This window comes from Ceratotherium simum, chromosome 11 (assembly GCF_057802395.1).
Source record: "Ceratotherium simum simum isolate JZ-2026a chromosome 11, ASM5780239v1, whole genome shotgun sequence".
Taxonomy (NCBI): Eukaryota; Metazoa; Chordata; class Mammalia; order Perissodactyla; family Rhinocerotidae; genus Ceratotherium; species Ceratotherium simum.
The window spans coordinates 48002417-48021175 of NC_141910.1; the positions used below are offsets into that span (position 1 = coordinate 48002417).

At 37.8% G+C, this 18759-nt stretch overlaps 1 protein-coding gene across 18 annotated transcripts in view; it reads right to left on the reverse strand.

Annotated features, from left to right (window-relative positions):
- Nucleotides 1-18759, reverse strand: part of LTBP1 (latent transforming growth factor beta binding protein 1) — a 384533-nt gene that overhangs the window by 81388 nt on the left and 284386 nt on the right. For all 18 annotated transcript variants that reach the window (XM_087436922.1, XM_087436919.1, XM_087436921.1 and 15 more), the window contains 3 exons: nt 14340-14462; nt 6544-6666; nt 4107-4229 (listed from right to left, as the gene is read on the reverse strand). In XM_087436922.1, coding sequence (XP_087293048.1) covers nt 4107-4229; nt 6544-6666; nt 14340-14462 — 369 coding nt within the window. The remainder of the gene's footprint in view (nt 1-4106; nt 4230-6543; nt 6667-14339; nt 14463-18759) is intronic.

Genomic DNA, 18759 nt, shown 5'->3' on the forward strand with positions numbered 1-18759 from the left:
TTGGACCAATCATTACAAAAAAAAGTTTTTTGTGTTTTTTTTTTTTTTTTTTACCAAAACCAAAAGGTTTCCTGGTGCCCTTGCTTCTGGCTGCTTCCGCTCAGCACAGCATTTTTGAGATTCATCCAAGTTGTTGTGTGTATCAATAGCTCTCTTCTCTATATTGCCAAGTAGCATTCTATTGTATAAATGTACCACCATTTGTTTACCCATTCACCTTTTGATGAGTATTTGGATTGTTTACAGTTTGGCTATTATGAATAAAGTTTTCATAAACATTCATGTGTAAGTCTTTGTATGAACATATGCTTTCATTTTCCTCGAGTAAATACCCAAGGATAGAATGGCTGGGTCATATTGTAGGTTTAACTTGTGAAAAAACTGTTTTCTAAAGTGGCTGTACCATTTCACATCCCCACAGGCAGGGTATGAAAGTTCCAACTGTTCCACATTTATTCTAATAGCTCCAGAGCTATCCTAATGGATGTTGAGTAGGAGGATTGTTTTTAGATTTACCTTTCTTTCTGTGCTCTGTAGGAAACTGAGATAATGAAGCGAGAAAAGGCATATTTGGACATTATCGTTATGTGAAAAATCTCAGTTCAAAAATGATCAAGGAGAATCCTGAGAATATGAATTTAAGCAACAAAAGAAACACTCCATTACCTAGATGTTTGCCTCAGCATAATGGAAGCACGTCAGCTTTGTTCACACTCTATTAAAATAATTTGCTTCTCATTCATTTTCCAAAATTTACGAGAAATAACGTATGTGAGAAAAAAGCAGCATTATTCTAAGTGTTTATAAATAATTGTATAGATTTTAAAACTCAGCGCCTTATGTTAAAGTCTGGCATTGTTTAAAATGTTTTTTCAAGACCCTGATCTGTCTTGAAAAGCAAAAACAGAGTAGGCTGAATATTAAGAGAGTCCAACCTGGGACTGTCCTGCACCACGACCTGTGAAAGACAGATTCCTTCCAAGAGCTGGGGCTTTAAGGAAGGCAACAGTCAATCTTGGCCACCCCTCCACTAAGACTGCATTTGTCAGTATCACCAATGACCTCCATCTTGCTAAATCCCATAGTTAATTCTTGCTCCTCATCTTACCAAGCGCAGTGTTTGGCACAGTTCAACACTCTCTCCTCTTTGAAATACTTTTTTCTCTTGGATTCTGGTTTTCCTCCTTCCCCACCTACCACTTCCGCTCAATCCCCTTTGCTTATTCCTACCCATCTCCTCACTTCTAAAGATGGGCCAGGAGACAGTCTTTGGACTTCTTCTTTCTCCTAGCTACGCTCACTCCCTTGGTGATCTCTTCCAATTTCATGGCTTTAAAACATTGTCTATATGCTGATGACTCCCAGCCCAGAACTCAGCCCCTGAATTCTCAATGCATGGGTTCAACTGCCTTTCAGAAATCTTCATTTGGATACTCATTAATGGCACCACAAATTTAAAGTACCCAAGTCGGGCTCCTGAGCTCCTCTACAAACCCTATTCCTCGGGACCTTTGCATCTGCTGTGCCATTGAATGGAATGCTCATCCCAAAAATAATCAAATGCCATCATCTCAGGGAAGCCTCTGCTTGCCTCTTTAAGATCACCACCCTCCCTCCCTCGGCACCCCCCATAGACCCCACTTTATTTTTCTCTGTAACATTTATTGCCATTTAACAAACTATATATTTTACTTATTTATCATGTTTATTGTTATCTCCCTCACTAAAATGTAAGCTCTGCGAGGGCAGGAATTTTTGTCTGTTTGGTTTATTGCTGTACATCTTGTATCTAAAACAGCACCTGGCACATACTTCACACTCAAATATTTGTCGAACAAATGCATAAATGAATAAGTGAATGATTCTGACATGGAAAGAAATGTCAGAAGGCAAGAAATACTAGCACTTTCCTCCCACGTTTTTTGATTTGGTCCATAAAGAAATGACCAAGAGAGAAAGGCCACAGGAAGACAGTAAATCATGAATCTTCTCAGGCTTTGCAAGGCACTACTACGGAGCAACTATAGTGAGGGGCTGGAGAAGGTGCTAAGGTAGGCATGGAAGTAGAGACTGTGCTCGAAAGGGGAACAAGTCCGAGGCAGGACCTTTGAAGGCTGAGATGCCAAGAGCTCTAATAACCAGAACAACGGAGGCCACCCATCATCACAGACTGAGTGGCTACTGAGCATATGCTGGAGTAAGCAGCACACAGAAATCAGCACAATATCTGCGATTCTGACTCTAAGAGAAGGCCAGCAGGATTGCGGGATAATACTGTAAGAAAACAAGGTCTTTGCCAGAGTTATTATAGGGAAATTACACATGTAAATATAAAAGCCAACAAGAAAGATGGCTCTTCCTCCCACAGCTGTGAGAGGCACGTGAACAGTCACAGCTCAGTTAATTACAGCTAAATACCACTGGAGAGGGTCGGAAACAGTACTAGTTAGGAATTAGCAGGCTGAAGTGCTAATATAGTCTCAAAGGGAGCTCTGAATTGGTTGAATGGACTCCAGTCCCATTTATAACCCAGAACATGAGGGAAATTAGCCCTGATTTTAAGAGAAAAGGGCCCAATTATATACTCCCAAAGAGGCTTTCTTATGGAACATATATATTAATAATGACGAACAAGTTGGCTAAAAAGTTTTTGTTTGGCTTTTCATGGAATGGATGTTTTTAGAATAAAAATTTGGACTTCTGATGAGATGGTTACACACTAAAACAGCTAAAATAGAGGAACATGCCCTCAAATGAGGATCCATTGGCCAAGACTTAATCAATGGCCTGATTACCCTCTCGCTAGGCCAAGAATTAGGGCAGAGGAGACGCTGGTGGTCAGTTTCCTAAACTGACCTTTTCAAGGGCCTTAGTTTGTGCCTTGCCACCTCCCTACTTCTAAGAATAGGTTCTTCCGTGACTCGCTCCAACAACACAACTATCTCTCCCGCTTGGAATGCCACCAGGTTGAATCATTAACATTTACCCATACATTACAGAGTTCCCCAAAGACGATTTTTCAGACAATCAAATTTCATTATTTCAAATTATCACTTGTTTGACCATTTGCATATTTTTTAATAAGTGTGTTGATTACAAGTTTTCACTGGTGTTATTAACCCTTTGAAGAACCCTACCACCTTAGGATAAAATCCTAGAAGATGATTTACTGATTCAATGATAATATATATTTTAAGGCCTCTGAAACTGGCCAAATTGCCCTCCAGAAGAGTTGTGACTGCTTATGCCAAGTTCTCTGGTCAGAAAAGCAGAATGCTATAAAGTACACTGGTTCTTTCCCAACCAACTGGGACTGACAAGTGAAAAAGTATTTGGGGACATTGAAATATGTGCCACAAAACCACTCACTAAAAAGTTCATCCACTTCTCTCAAAGGTAGGCCTCAGACCCTCACTCAGAGACTAACTCTCCATGTGAGGCACAACGCTGTCATGTTCACATTTCTAGTTTTACAACTGACAGGGTCTAAATGCAGCAACTCAGCAGATGAGCTGGGAAAAAACTGTTACTTGGGTGGACACTGAAATGTCACAAGTGAAAGGTTGGTGACAGACTGGCTAAGCAGCCCTGACCACCTCGGAGAGGTCCTGAGCCGTGGGAGGTAGAGAAAGAGGTTAATGACCACACAATGCTATACTTGTGGGATATGTTTTAGAAATATTTTATGTAAAAAGCTCAAAATTGAATTATAGTTTGGCTCTTAAAAACTTTCCAGTTATCTAGAAAATTAACTTGTATTTACTTATTTGGAACATTTGGATGCTGGTCCTGCATAAATAAGGTGATATAGTTCAGAACTATATACCCAGGATAAACCATCTACAGCTGAGAAAAGTTAAACTGATTCTTTACTCGTCTAGCTGGCATAATTCTTCTAAAAAACAGCTCCAAGCAGTACAAGGAAAACCTGGATTCTACTCACTTCTTTGTGTTATTTGTGTGATCACGGGGAAAATATTTTGTAGGGACCTAATGTCCTCAACTGTGAAGTCAAAAGGTTGGGCTCGAGGCAGAGGTTGGGATGATGTCCAGATTTCCCTCTGATTCTGGCATTTTACAATTCTGAAATCAAGAGCAATTCTCACCTTCACAATGGTCCCCAAGGGCGGATGCTCTGTAACCCTGGTCACAAACACAGCGGAAGGAGCCCTCAGTGTTCCTGCACTGCCCATTAGAGCAGAGATGCTGGTGCTGGCATTCATCGATATCTATGAGCAAGAGAGTAAAAAGAAACTGTAGAAGTGGTGCTTTAAAGATATTTTTAATCATTCACGTAAAGGAGGTCTATAAACTATCTGGTTTATAATAATTCAGATTTTTTATTATGTGAATTAAATTGATCTCTACTAAAAGGGCATTAATCACCCAGTAGGAAAAGTCCAGATGAACTTAAAATTTTAACCAATGAGCTAAGAATCTGTACATATTAATCCCACTCATTGCTCACTGATGAGTGGCAAATACTTTGCCGTAATCTGTAAACCTCCACTAAGCTTCTTGGATTTCTTTTATAGGTTCAATTCTAACACTCAACTCAAAAGCACTTAGGCCTGTGGTAGTCTAAAGTAGAGTTCAGCAAAATACAGCCCACTGCCTATTTACTGTAAATCAAGTTTTATTGGAAAATAGCACCACATATTCATACTAGCTGGCCATTGACAGAAGTTTGCTGACTCCTGATCTGAAACTGTCATGACTCAAACTCCTTCATTTCCTTTTCACTGATTTACCCTTCAGCCCCCTAGGAATCTGGCTTCCATTCTCTCTCTCTCAATTACATTGATTTTCTGGCCAAATCTAAAGCCCCTTTCCTCCTCTCAGCCCATCTGATATCTACAGTGCCACTGAATCTCTCTTTCTTGATCAACATACCCTCAGCTTAGAGATTATTTGTTCTGTAACCACATTCGTGAGCTCAGGCTCTCACACACACATGCATCAGATCCATACATAAAAGGCACAATAATTTAATGCAGGTACTCAATTATTTTACTTTCATCATTAGATTTTAAGTTTCCTGCAGGGACTATGTCTACCACATCATTTATTACTCCTTAGATGACCTAGTGGTTTACAACTAGCAGGCATTCAATTCATGTTGTTTGTTGATAGACTTTGTTCATAACATTTGAGTATTTTTATGTACTTCTGGCAATGTGAGTCTATAGGAGTTAACACAAACATCAGTTGTCACAGGGACCCCGGCACCATTGCTCTCTTCCACCCTGCTCACAGCATCATTTTGATTATCATGGCACTAGGCATATAAAATTGGTTTGCCCCTATTGATAATCTGGCGAGTGGTTCTGCATGTACCTGACTTACCTTTGGTAGTGATGTCACAGGCTCTTCAAGAAAAAGGACTATGAATATTACAGCCTTATTATATTATGTGTAGACCTCTTCTCTTATTATACGTTCATTCGTAGTTTTCTATGCAGGTGGGCACTTGCTAAATGCTTAGCTAACTAAGGCCAGGGGTCATAAAATAAAAAAACTGAGAGGGACTCGTAGAATCTAGAACAAATTACTCAATTTATCTATATTATGTCAGTGTACTTGTGTGTGTTCTATCATTCTCCACTTCTAGATTAGGTATTTAATGACTTTCCATGTTCCAGAAAGGAATAATTGGCGAAGGTTATGATAATGTTGGTAGCTCCCTTTGTAGTACCATCATATATTGTCTCTTTTATAACATCCTCTCAGGAGACCTTTTTACTCATTAAATATTCAAAGTTTACATATAGATATGGATATGATTTGTTTCCTTATAATAAAACAACTGATTTTGTACAGTGTGTATTCTGTTCTTAAATAAATGATATTTCTTTTCAGCAACTCTAGACACTGGTGCTTGTCACGGGTGATACTATATCTTCAAGCTCAGGAAGCATATACTTATTGGGAAGTGAAGTAATTCTGTATGAAGTTCACTGAAATGCATAATTTTTTTTTTTTTAAGTCTAAGGTCACCCCAAGTGAGGTCCCAAATCCTCATCACCACCTGTAGGAATATGACATATTTCACAAACTTTATCCATGAGTATAAGGGGGATACTATTTACTTCAGTCTTGCTGAAAAGTCTTCCTTAGTGATATTTTTAAAAAAAGGAAAAATTTTCAAAAGCTAAATACCCACAAAAACTAAGGTTATTAACATTCCACAGCATAATACCAGGCTGATATTCTGAAATCCTAGTATGTAGAATTTTCAAATGAATTTAACAGAACTGACTTTCTGCAGTAAGGAGTTACATAGAGCAATAATTTTTCTTCCTAATATTAATGTCCAGCCACTAATTAATGCCCAGATCACTAATACTATATTTTTCAAATTTAACCTTTTTCCATCCTGTTTTATTGACTTTCCTGACTTAAGTTTAAGTCCCTTGATTTCTGGCTCTATAATGCAATTGTCTAGGTAGTTTCTCAAAGACACACTCACTTTATTGAGTGCACAATTTTTCAGGCCAGGTGCCTTAAGTGACATCACAGTAGTTCACGTTGCCATGCTCCTACCTTCACACTGGTCTTTCGCTGTTGACAGCTGGTACCCCTGCCCACAGGTGCACCTGAAGGAGCCCTCGGTGTTTTTGCACTGCCCGTTTATGCACAGATTCCCTTGCTGACATTCATCAATATCTGTAAACACAAACAATGACATTTGTCTTAAATTAGGTCTCATATCTAGAACACCTCTTTAGCTAAACTTTGAGACCATAAACCAAGCTATTGCCCCAAAGCCTTCCATTTCCAGGCTAGCCTTGTAAGTCATGACTCACAACAACAAAAAATTTCTATAAACAGAGAAAAAGGGACTACCCAGGAGAATGCAGTGCTCCCTAAATGCATTCTGGGGTTATTACTACAAAAACAATACTACTTCCTATATGAGGCATTATCAATTTTAGTATGTATCAGTCTACCAATGTTCCTCATATCAACCTCAGTGTGCTGAACTGTACAACAGAAATACTTATAAAGAGATGATAAATTTATAAGTAAAAGCTACTTTTAACACAACACAAAGCCCTTCGCCACGTCTCTCATATTTTGGATGTAACAGAAACACAATATGAAATATTGTAGAGTTGAAAACAGAAGACAGAACCTCAAGCACAAAATAAGGGCTACTAGGCAATTTGTAGACCTGTAGAGTTTCAGGAAAGAAGGCAGAATTAAAGCTCTATCAAGAATTTTAAACACAAAACCATAATGTAGGCAGTTATGGAGGGAAATAGAAATTTTTTTTGTATTTAGAATAAGCTGAAAAAGTATAAGGTCAAACAGTTGTGTTAAAGGACATTGAACTCATTTTCAAAGCAACAAGGAAAGCAAAGAGAAACAATGGTACTATCACAACAGCTGCTGGAGTGTCAAAGGAGAAAATGATGAGCGAGGATTTTTTTAAATGTTTTGATTAAACATAAAGCTATTGACTGAGAAAGAATATAATTTTTTTCTAAATGTTCTAGAAAATGTCATGTCTATGAATTTATACAAATGAAGAAAGGATTGGCCTCATCAATAACTTGAACACTTGTGGTAGAAGCAGAATTAGTTTTCTAAAATGGTTTTATTTGGCCATTAAGTTGGTCTGATCTAATTACATAATTCTGTCTTGCCTTGTCTGTGCAATACAGCCTCAGAATGTTTTTCTGAATGGCTAGTCAGTTTGTAAGAGTTTATGAACATTAAAACATGGTAGGATTGATCTTCACCACCTATACCACAGGTCTGTCATGAGGATTAGTTGAGAGAATAAATGAAAAACACACCAGCCCTATACTCAGAGTGGGAGAAAAGAGCCCTAATCTAAAAAGAGCAGAATTTGTTTTAAGGAAATTGTGTCCTAAAGATCAATGTCTGACTAATGTTTTCTTTTAAAAATATCTTATTATTTAAAATGCATCTAAAAGTTTTTGCCAGAAGAACTCAATTAACTGCACAGTCCTTCCCCTCAAGTATTATTGACAATTACCTGTTTCCTGAGCAAAGCTGCATTTCTTAACCTCTAATGAGGTATTAACCTTTTGAATTTTATCCTGATATAAGCACGGTGTCAGGTTATCTCGTTTCCTGAAAAAGCTCACATAAACTATGAATGTAATTGGAGTTCAGGAATTTATTTCTTATTTTACTTAATTTTTTAATAGAAATTAGTTTACTAGAAACTTTTATTTGTTTTACTTATTGTGTTACTGATCTCTTTTGTTTATAAATAAGTCTGGCTGCCAACTGTTGACTGCCAATAGAGCAATTAAACATGCGAGCTGAATTTCATTTTAAGAATTATTTTATACCTTTTCAGTGCTCTAAGTCTATTATTAGCTTTAGGAATAGTCAGCAGCAAATAACAGTCTACATTATATTTTCTTTCAGCACATTCTATAAAATCCTTGAGATGTCAGTTCAAGAATTTATAAGCCCAACAATAGCTCATATAGCTGGTTGGATCTCATGTAACGTCTGACAACATTTTTAGTGCTTTGGACTCCTTTTGACTCTCTCAAAGAAGATGACAAATTAAGCATTCCCATGTGAAGATGTCTGCAGGAAAAATATACCCTCCACTCCAAGTACTGTCAAGATATGCCAGACATCTTAGATAAGCTACTCATTTATGTTGGGAAGACTGTCAGAATTCATTATAAGTAATGACACACACATTTGGAATAACTGGAGGCACCCCAGTTATCTTGAATAAGGTGATTTTTGGGTCTTCAAAATGACCAAGGGGAGCAGAGGCAGCTTAATTCTACAGATAAATAGCATTTTTCTTTTCTGAATACGGACAAAATTCCTACGACAAAAGAAGGCTCTCTAATAAAACAGGCATGCAAGATAAATGTCTTCGTTCTTTTGTGCCAAGAGATGAATAGAAAATATTATTCTCTGCGAAAGGTACTTCTTTAAGGGACTTTTTGCGTATATTACTATGACAAGTCCAACTCACAGTTAAAATAGAGACTATCTCTAGGTATTTATAAATTTAGGACATACAGTGCTAAAATGTACAGATATAAAGAAATAAATAATAAATTAATACATTAGATAATGTATTTACAACCTGAAAAAAGTTGTCAGTACATTTAGTAAGACGGAGACAAGGTCAATATTTAGGACTATCAACAAGGTGAGATTGGCAGAGTTGCTGGGATGTTGGAAAAGGGACAGATTTACGATCTGGGAAGAATTTGACATCTGTGAGCTGATGCAGTTTGAGAAACATTATGAAATAACTAAAGAAAAAAGATGTTATATAATTTATTCTTGTAAAAAGGAATGACTTTGATGGGGGGGTAAGGAAAACACGTAGTGTATATGTAGGCTTTTAAAGCAGAAGATGGGGATCCGGCCTGATCTTATCCCAGATAAGAGTAATGGAAAGACACAAGGAGAATCCGAGTAGTAGGCTAGGTTAAATGGCAAGCGGAGATAACAGCCCGTTCCCACCTCCAAGCTTTGACATGTGCTGTTTCCTCTGCCTTCTAAGTTTATCTCCTCACTGTATTCAATATTTTAAGATCAGTTCAAATAGCAACACCTCTGTGAAGCACTTGTATAAGCAGAATTAGTCACATGCTTCTTGGCTTTGACAGAACTTTGTATGTGCCTATAATTTGGCGAATAACGACATCAACTACAACATGTGCCATGCTCTGCCCCTGCATCATCTCATTCTCCATGTACTATCTCTGTTCCTCTATTATCTCACCCATTCCTCCCATCAGCCCTAGAAGGTACCATTACTGTTGGCTTTTTGCAGATGAGAAAGTAAGGCTTAGCAAAGTAAGATAACTTATCCAAGCTCACACAGCTTCTGAGTATCCCAGCTAGTATCTGATATACTGTTTTGTTTTTTAACTAAATTTTTTTTATGGATTTTATTTGGATTTCACTAATTTTTCCATTCATATCCTCTTTCTGTTCCAGGATCCAATCCAGGGTACCATATTGCATTTAGGTGTCTTGTCTCCCCAGTGAGTCTTTGTTTTTCACAACCTTAACTGTCTTGAGGGAATGGGCCAGAATCCAGTAGAATGTCCCCAATCTGGATTTGTCTGATGTTTTTCTCGTTTTTCTCATGCTTAGAGTGGGGTTATGGGTTTTTTTAAAAGAATGCACAGAGGTGAAGCGCCTTGATCCTCACATAGTTTCAGGGGTACATGACATCACTGATGTTAACCTTCATCACTTGGCACTTTACTATGTATAATTATCTGTTGCAGGTTTGCATCTCTTCCAAGGAGTAAAAGTTCTTTGACAGATTATAGCCTCTCAATAACATCTGCAGTTGAACACAGTGCCTGGAACAGGTTGGTTCCTTGATACACCTGAGAGGAAGGAAAGGAAAGATGAAGAGGAGTTTCTATAGCAGCCCAGCAGGGTGCCACACAGATTGGAAAATACAAGTGTTCCTAGGGGTGGCATCAACTTATGGTGTAAATTCTCGGGTGCTAGAAAGACCTATCAAAGAGGAGCAGATTCAGCTGGGATGGCAATGGACAAGAGTAAGAGAATGGTAATGAGCCAATCATTCAAGATGTGTTTACTCTGAGCATTATCCCTTTAAAGAGTCCAATTCCCCTATTTAAGGGATGACATGAGATCTGGAAATCTGAGATTATTTATCCAAAGTTGCAGAGCAAACCACTGGAAGAGCCATGATTCCGGCAAGCAGTGAGGAAGAAGATGGGTATGCAAGGCAGGATAACACGAGTAAGTGCTTGGGTCAAAACAAGCACAGAATATTCACAGGGCAGTTGTGACATCAACTTGATGGGTCAGAAAATCCAAGATGAAGAAAGCAGTAGTGACAAATTTGGAGTATGAAAGGTGGGGACAGATTACCAGAGTTTTCATGAATAAGCAGATGAAAAGAAGCAAGCAGATTGAGAAGAAAGAAAATAACATAACAGAATATGGCAATAAACTAGACATAGCAGTCAAACAAAGATGAATAAAAACTTTTAATGCTGAGATCTTCACCCACCATTAACCTTGTGTATGGGGGAAGAAATAATACCTTTCAGACAATTCTCATGTTTGATCCTGTCTGATGAGATGCCTGGCTTAAAGAGTGAGTAGGAAAGCTGTAGACATGGGCCAGGAGGAAACGGACAAGGAGAAAAGGGACACATGCCTACTTTATGTGCTGCACTGTGAGTGGCTGGTACTCTTGTTGTATGAAAGGAGCAAGGCACCAAATTCAGATGTCTGTAAATCCCCTACTGCCAGTGGGAGATGCCTCAATTCTTACAGGATGGTAGGGTACGCATTTACTGCCTGTCTACCACAGTGAGAAATTAATCATCACCCTAGATTCTTCACTTACACTGAGACACTCACTTAGAAAAGAAGAAAAATTTTACTTATTTCCTCTCTTTTTCCCTCTGAAAGAGTATGCTTTTATGTATAAAAGCAGTGGAAGAAACCAGAAAGGAAACAATCTCTAGTTTTGACCACAGAATAATTAAAATTTCTTTTAAAAAAAGAATTATAAAAAGAAAAATTAGGGAAACCTTGGATAAAATACAGCAAAAAAGGTATATGTAATATACGTACACATGTATAGAGGTTGATACATTATATATAAAGTGTTCATATACTTTGATTTAAAACCTCATAAATGGTAAAAGATATTAACATAAATTTACAAAAGAGAAAATAGAAATGTTTAAGTTTTTATTCATTAGAAACTATTATATATTATAATTATACAATTTAAAAATAATTTAAGTTATATTACTTATTAATGAAATAAATGTTTAAAAATTTGAAGTGTTCAGGGAATTTTTAAAAGAAGTAAGCTTTAAGATAAATATTAAACCTTTTTAGAATAAAAAACATTTTAAAAATTAGAAATCAGTTTTCTACGAAAATAGTAAAAAACATTCAGAAAATTTTACCCAATAATTCCACTTTTATAAAGAAATAATCCTAAAATTCAGACAAAGGTTTCTTTTTAAAAAATGAAGCCTGATGTACATATATTTTTACATAACAATGAGAAGTGGGGAAAAAGGTGTTTGTTCAACATCTGAAGAACAGCAAGAAAATGATGATAAAGCAGTATTTGTTTTTTTGGTTTGTTTTTTTGTTTTGTTTTGTTTTTGTTTATTGCAGTAACATTGGTTTACAACATTGTAAAAATTTCAGGTGTACATCACTACACCTCCACTTCTGCACAGATTACATCATGTTCACCACCAAAACACCAACTAAAACCCATCACCACACACATGTACCGAACCATCCCCTTCACCCCCCTCCCTCCCCCCCTCCCCCTGGCAACCACCAAACCAATCTCTGTCCCTATGTGTTTGTTTATTGTTGTTATTATCTACTACTTAATGAAGGAAATCATATGGTATTTGACCTTCTCCCTCTGACTTATTTCACTTTGCATAATACCCTCAATGTCCATCCATGTTGTCACAAATGGCTGGATTTCATCATTTCTTATGGCTGAGTAGTATTCCATTGTGTATATATACCACAGCTTCTTTACCCATCCGTCCCTTGATGGGCACTTAGGTTGCTTCCAAGTCTTGGCTATTGTGAATAACGCTGCAATGAACACAGGGGTGCATGTACCTTTACAAATTGGTGTTTTCAAGTTCTTTGGATAAATACCCAACAGTGGAATAGCTGGATCATATGGTAGTTCTAACCTTGATTTTTTGAGGAATCTCCATACAGTTTTCCATAGTGGCTGCACCAGTTTGCACTCCCACCAGCAGTGTATGCGAGTACCCTTCTCTCCACATCCTCTCCAACACATGTTGTTTCCTGTCTTGTTAATTATAGCCATTCTGACGGGCGTGCGGTCATATCTCATTGTAGTTTTGATTTGCATTTCCCTGATAGTTAGTGATTTTGAACATCTTTTCATGTGTCTGTTGGCCATCTGTATATCTTCTTTGGAGAAATGTCTGTTCAGGTCTTGTGCCCATTTTTTATTGGGTTGGTAGTTTTTTTATTGTTGAGATGCATGAGTTCTTTATATATTTTGGAGATTAAGCCCTTATCAGATGTATGGTTTGCAAATATCTTCTCCCAATTGTTAGGTTGTCTTTTCGTTTTGTTGATGATTTCCTTTGCTGTGCAGAAGCTTTTTAGTTTCATGTAGTCCCATTTGTTTATTTTTTCTATTGTTTCTCTTGCCTGGTCAGACATGGTGTTTGAAAAGATGTTGCTAAGACCGATGTCGAAGAGCGTACTGCCTATGTTTTCTTCTAGAAGTTTCACAGTTTCAGGTCTTACATTCAAGTCTTTAATCCATTTGGAGTTAATTTTTGTGTATAGGGTAAGGTAAGGGTCTACTTTCATTTTTTTGCATGTGGCTATCCAGTTTTCCCAACACCATTTGTTGAAGAGACTTTCTTTTCCCCATTGTATATTCTTGGATCCTTTGTCAAAGATTAGCTGTCCATAGATGTGTGGGTTTATTTCTGGGCTTTCGATTCTATTCCATTGATCTGTGTGTCTGTTTTTGTAAAGCAGTATATTTGAATATTATGAAGCCTTTTAAAATAATGTTTGAAAGGAGTTATGAGATGTAAAATGCTTATGACATACTATTAAGTGACAAAAAGCAAAAGACACAAATTGTACATAGAATGTAACTGTATAAAATATCCATGAGGTATAAATATCTGTGAATGCAATGAGACTATTTATCATTTTTACCTTTTTGCATTTGCTAAATTTTCTACAATGACTGTATGTTATATTTTTATAGCATATTTTTTCTTTTTTTTTTTTGGTGAGGAAGATTGTCCCTGAGCTAACATCCATGCCAATCTTCCTCCATTTTGTATGTGGGACACCGCCACAGCATGGCTTGATGAGTGGTATGTAGATCCATGCCTGGGATCCAAACCCACAAACCCCAGGCCACCGAAGCAGAGCACGCAAACTTAACCACTACCACTGAGCCAGCCTCTACGGCAATTTCATTGAGATAATTTACATACCATACAATTCACCTGTTTAAAGTGTACAATTCAATAGTTTCTAGTATATTCACAGTGTGTGCAACTGCATGTATTGTTTTTATAACCAAAAAAGTTAAATAGATCTGTGGTTTATAGATGCTCTCTACAAATACATTGTTTTCCTTTATGTAAATAGATATGTATTTAACTGCAATGAGGAATCACTTTCAAAAATGCCAACCAAAATGTGCTCCAAGTAGCTCAGTCAAAATAAATGACAAGCAGCATGGTTCCCTTTTCTAAGGCTAGTTACTCTAATATATTTTTAAATGCGGTTCAAAGAAAAAAGAGAAATTTGATCACAGTCTTTACCTTTACAGTGCTTGTGGTCTGGAGTCGGGGCATAGCCCTTGTGGCACGAACACATGTAGGAGCCTTCAAGGTTGGAGCAAGTACCATTTGTGCAGACCTTTGGTTCCAGGCATTCATCCACATCTTGAAGAATGTTGCATAATGGAAAGGAAAAAAACCAAAAACAAAGACGAAGAGAGAAAAAAGAAAACACGAATAATGTTGAATTTGTTTAGAAATGGAAATAATTAATAATAATTGATAATAATAATAACAATTGATCTTCAAAAGAGGGGCAGATTCTTTAAGATAAGCTTTCAAATCAGCCCTTAAGAAGAAAAGCAGCTCTGATGTGAGCTGCATGTATGATGGTTCTATGCCTTAATTTATTTTCTGCAAAGTAACTCAAAAAAGGAACCAAACATGCTCTAGGAATAAATTCAGTGGAAGGCTTGCTATAGGGAGGAGGGAGAAAGTGAGGTGGTCTTAGAACAATATCCCCTACAAAATAAAATATTCCAAAGAATCAAAGATGTATTGAGGTCTACTTAGAGAATTGATGAGTTCAGTTGGATGTAAGGGTTCGCAGAAGCAACAGATATGACTCCTGACCCAGCGAAACCACAAGAACAGTTGTAACAGAAAGGCAAGAAAAAACTCTGATAAAATGTTCTAGGATGGCATTGAATCAGTATGATAAAAACCAATCTAGGGGCCAGCCCCATGGCCTAGTGGTTAAGTTCAGCGTGTTCCACTTCAGTGGCCCAGGGTTCAGTTCCTGGCCACGGAGCAGACCTACACCACTCGTCGGTGGCCATGCTGTGGTGGCAACCCACATACAAAATAGAGGAAGACTGGCACAGATGTTAGCTCAGGGAAAATCTTCCTCAGCAAAAAAAACAACCAATCTCGGGGACAAACATAAGCCTATTTATTGGATGGTTTGAAGGTAGGGTATAGGCTGAGGAGGAAGATAAAATAATAGCTAATCTTTATTAAACACTTACTCCATGCAGGCACTAATGGCTTTACATATATTATTTTATTTAATCCTACCAAAACCCATACAAGCTAACTGTTTTTACACAGGAGGAAACTGAGACTTAGAGATGTTTAATAGTCTGCCCAAGGCCACACAGTTAGACGATGGTGGCTCAAATTTGTATCCAGTCAGCCTAATTCCAAAGACCATCCTTTTAACCTGACTATAAGTTTCTGTCATAGGCAAAGTTATGTCTAGTGAAAAAACCAGTTAAAGAGAGAATGTATGTGTTTATGTTTGTTTTTATTATTTGCTAACAGCATTTATATCGAAAAAATCCTCTAGGTGTTCATTATTTTCATTCAACAAACATTCATTAAAGATCCTACTAGAATTGCGTTAATTCAAAAAGAAAAATTTGAGTTCTGTGCTCCATTTGAATGCCCTTGGGTAAGTTCACTGTATGCTGCAGTGGGAAGACACATAATGTAGCATGAATAACTAAAAACTTAAAGAGGAGACACTTAAACCACAAAGTGCTAAAAATGGACACACACCATCCCAATTTAGGCTTAATTTTATAGCGGTCTGTAACTTAAAGCATCTTAATCAGAAGGCAGACAAACAATAAGGAGGAAAAGGCTCTTGATTGCATCCACTTCATTTTACAATGCCCACCACAAAGCAATACAGCTTCCCCCTCTCTTAATATTAACAAGCACGTGAACACATAAACTACACAGATCTAGTTTTAGATCAGCAATCTAGAGTTTAGATTGCATTCATCTGCATTGCATTTCCCTAAAACTGTATTTACCTTTCTTACAATGGAATTCAGAAACAGAGTATTACCAAAATGAGGCAAAGGGTGTGTGTGTGTGTGCGCGTGTGCGTGCACACGCATGTGCATTCCATATGCATACTGAGAACAGCCAAGCAATTAGCACTGCCTAGGTGTTCTACCTTGCTTTCACAAAATCACTAATTATGGTGAACCAAACCACTCCATGACAACAAAAATAGCACTTCCAGACTGACTCATTATCCATCCTTTCTTTGGTTGTGGGAGTCCACTTCTGTAAACATTGAAAGCAAACAACTTGAAAGAGGAAGCCAAACATCGAAGCCAAAGTAAATAATGAGATAGAATGAACCTAGACACTAGGCATGGAAATTCCAGACAGCAATGTTAAAATGTCATGTCTAGTATCTGGTTTGGTTTCAAAAATGTTAACAAGTTGAAAAATGTATGGATTGTTCTCCTTAATTATTCACGCACCAGGGAAAGTGATTTATAGGGGCTGCAGAATGTAACAGCAAAATCCATTTCTAAGACCATATTTTCTCTAGTTAAAGTAAATTAACAGGCATTGCAGATTACCATTCATGAGATACTTATAAAACTTCTAGTTTGCCAGGCTACTACCATAATGAACAATAAAGCAGAATGCCCTGAAATATCTAGGGTAGCCTGATGTGTTTACCCTTTCCTTTATTATTACAGACATAATTGCATGGAACCAGAATCCTGTCAAGTCACTTATTTATATGTAAGTAGAACTGTTGGAATCAAATGAATACTTAATGGAGCTTATGTTCTTAAGGAAATAACTGTATCGTAAAATATCACTAAAGACCTCTATATGAGGTCAAAAGTTACAAACTTACAGCTATAAGTAAGTCATGGGGATGTAATGTACAGCATGGTGACTACAGTCAATAATACTGTGCTGCATATTCGAAACTTGCTAAGAAAGTGGCTTATTTATTTATTTATTTATTTATTTTTGCTGAGGAAGAGTTGCCCTGAGCTAACATCTGTCACCAATCTTCCTCTTTTGCTTGAGGAAGATCTGCCCTGAGCTAACATCTGTGCCAGTCTTCCTCTGTTTCGTACGTGGGTCACCACCACAGCACAGCTGATGAGTGGTGTAGGTCCGCGCCCGGGACCTGAACCTGCAAACTCGGGCCGCCAAAGCAGAGTGCACTGAACTTAACCACTAGGCCATAGGGCTGGCCCAAGAGTGGATCTTAAAAGTCTTCATCACAAGACAAAAAAGAAAAAAAAATTTGTAACTAGATGTTAACTAGACATTGTGGTGATCATTTCACAATATATACAAATTTCGAATTGTTATGTTGTGCACATGAAACTCATAATGTTATATGTCAATTATACCTCAATAAAAAAAAATCTCTATATAGAAGAAAGGTATCTAGAGCAGGGCCTCTAGATGTAAAAGGAGGGAAACAAACTCAATGTTTTATCTTTAGCCCAGACCTGTCACCTAAACTGCAGATCCCTGCATCTAATTGGTCAGTCCACTGGACATCTCCACTTGACGTCCTCTAGGCACCTCTAAGAAGGTGCCAAACTGGCCAAACTGATCTTTCCTCGTGCCTTCTTTTTATGCTGTCTCCCACGTCAATACGTGGTACCACCACCCACTCAAATGTCCAGTTCAGAAACTTGGGAGTCATTCTTTCTGGATTCCTTACTCTCCCTCTTTCCCCACATTCACTTTATTACCAACGCATATCAATTCTACCTTCCAAATATCTCTCAAATACACCCACTGTATTTCATTCCTATTACTACCAGCCTCTCTCACATGGGTTACTGCCACAGTCTTTTAAGTTGTTTCTCTACTTCACATCCTGCCCTCTCTAATCCATTACCCAGCTTGCAGCCAGAATAATCTTTCAAAACGACAAATCCAATCAAAGGTGTGGCTCCTCTGCCTTAAAAAGCTTCAATGGTTTCCAGCATTTTTCAATTTAGTCGAGGGCACAAACTGGTGGGGCCCAGAGTGGTATTAACAGGAAGCCTGGCCCCCACTATCCTTACTTCCAACCATTGGGAGGGTCAGTGTCATGGGAAGCAAGGTGGTCCCTACCCACCCCACCATCCATCACCCAGAGCCCCTTACCCTTTCAGCAGAGGAAGATGGTTATGCCTTTTCCATATTGGAGCTCAAACCTCATCTTACTCCAGGATTATAGTTTCACAGAAGAGTCATATTACCCAAATTCTTACAATGCACATACATAATGAATTCAAAATGGAAACATCATGAAAAATACTGTGTCCATAGAAAAATGGGTTCCAAACTCAAAAAAAACAAAAACAAAAAACAATTTACCAATAGCCTTTTAGGACATAACGTGACATTCGCCATTTGGTGAATTAAACCTCCCACAGTAAGGAAGTTGCCAATGGTTTACAAGGACAGCACTTTGTGGATATGATAGTCCAAAAGTTTACAAATCCACCTCCCTATACTATCACCCAATCCAAATCGATCCTTCTCAACTACAATACCCCGAGAGACTCTAACAAATGCCTTGTTGAAAACTAGATATGCCATGCCTGTAGGATTTCCTGATCCACTACTCTAACAGCCCTATCAGAGAGGCAGTCAGGACAGTCTGGCATGATTTGTCCCTAATGAACTTTGG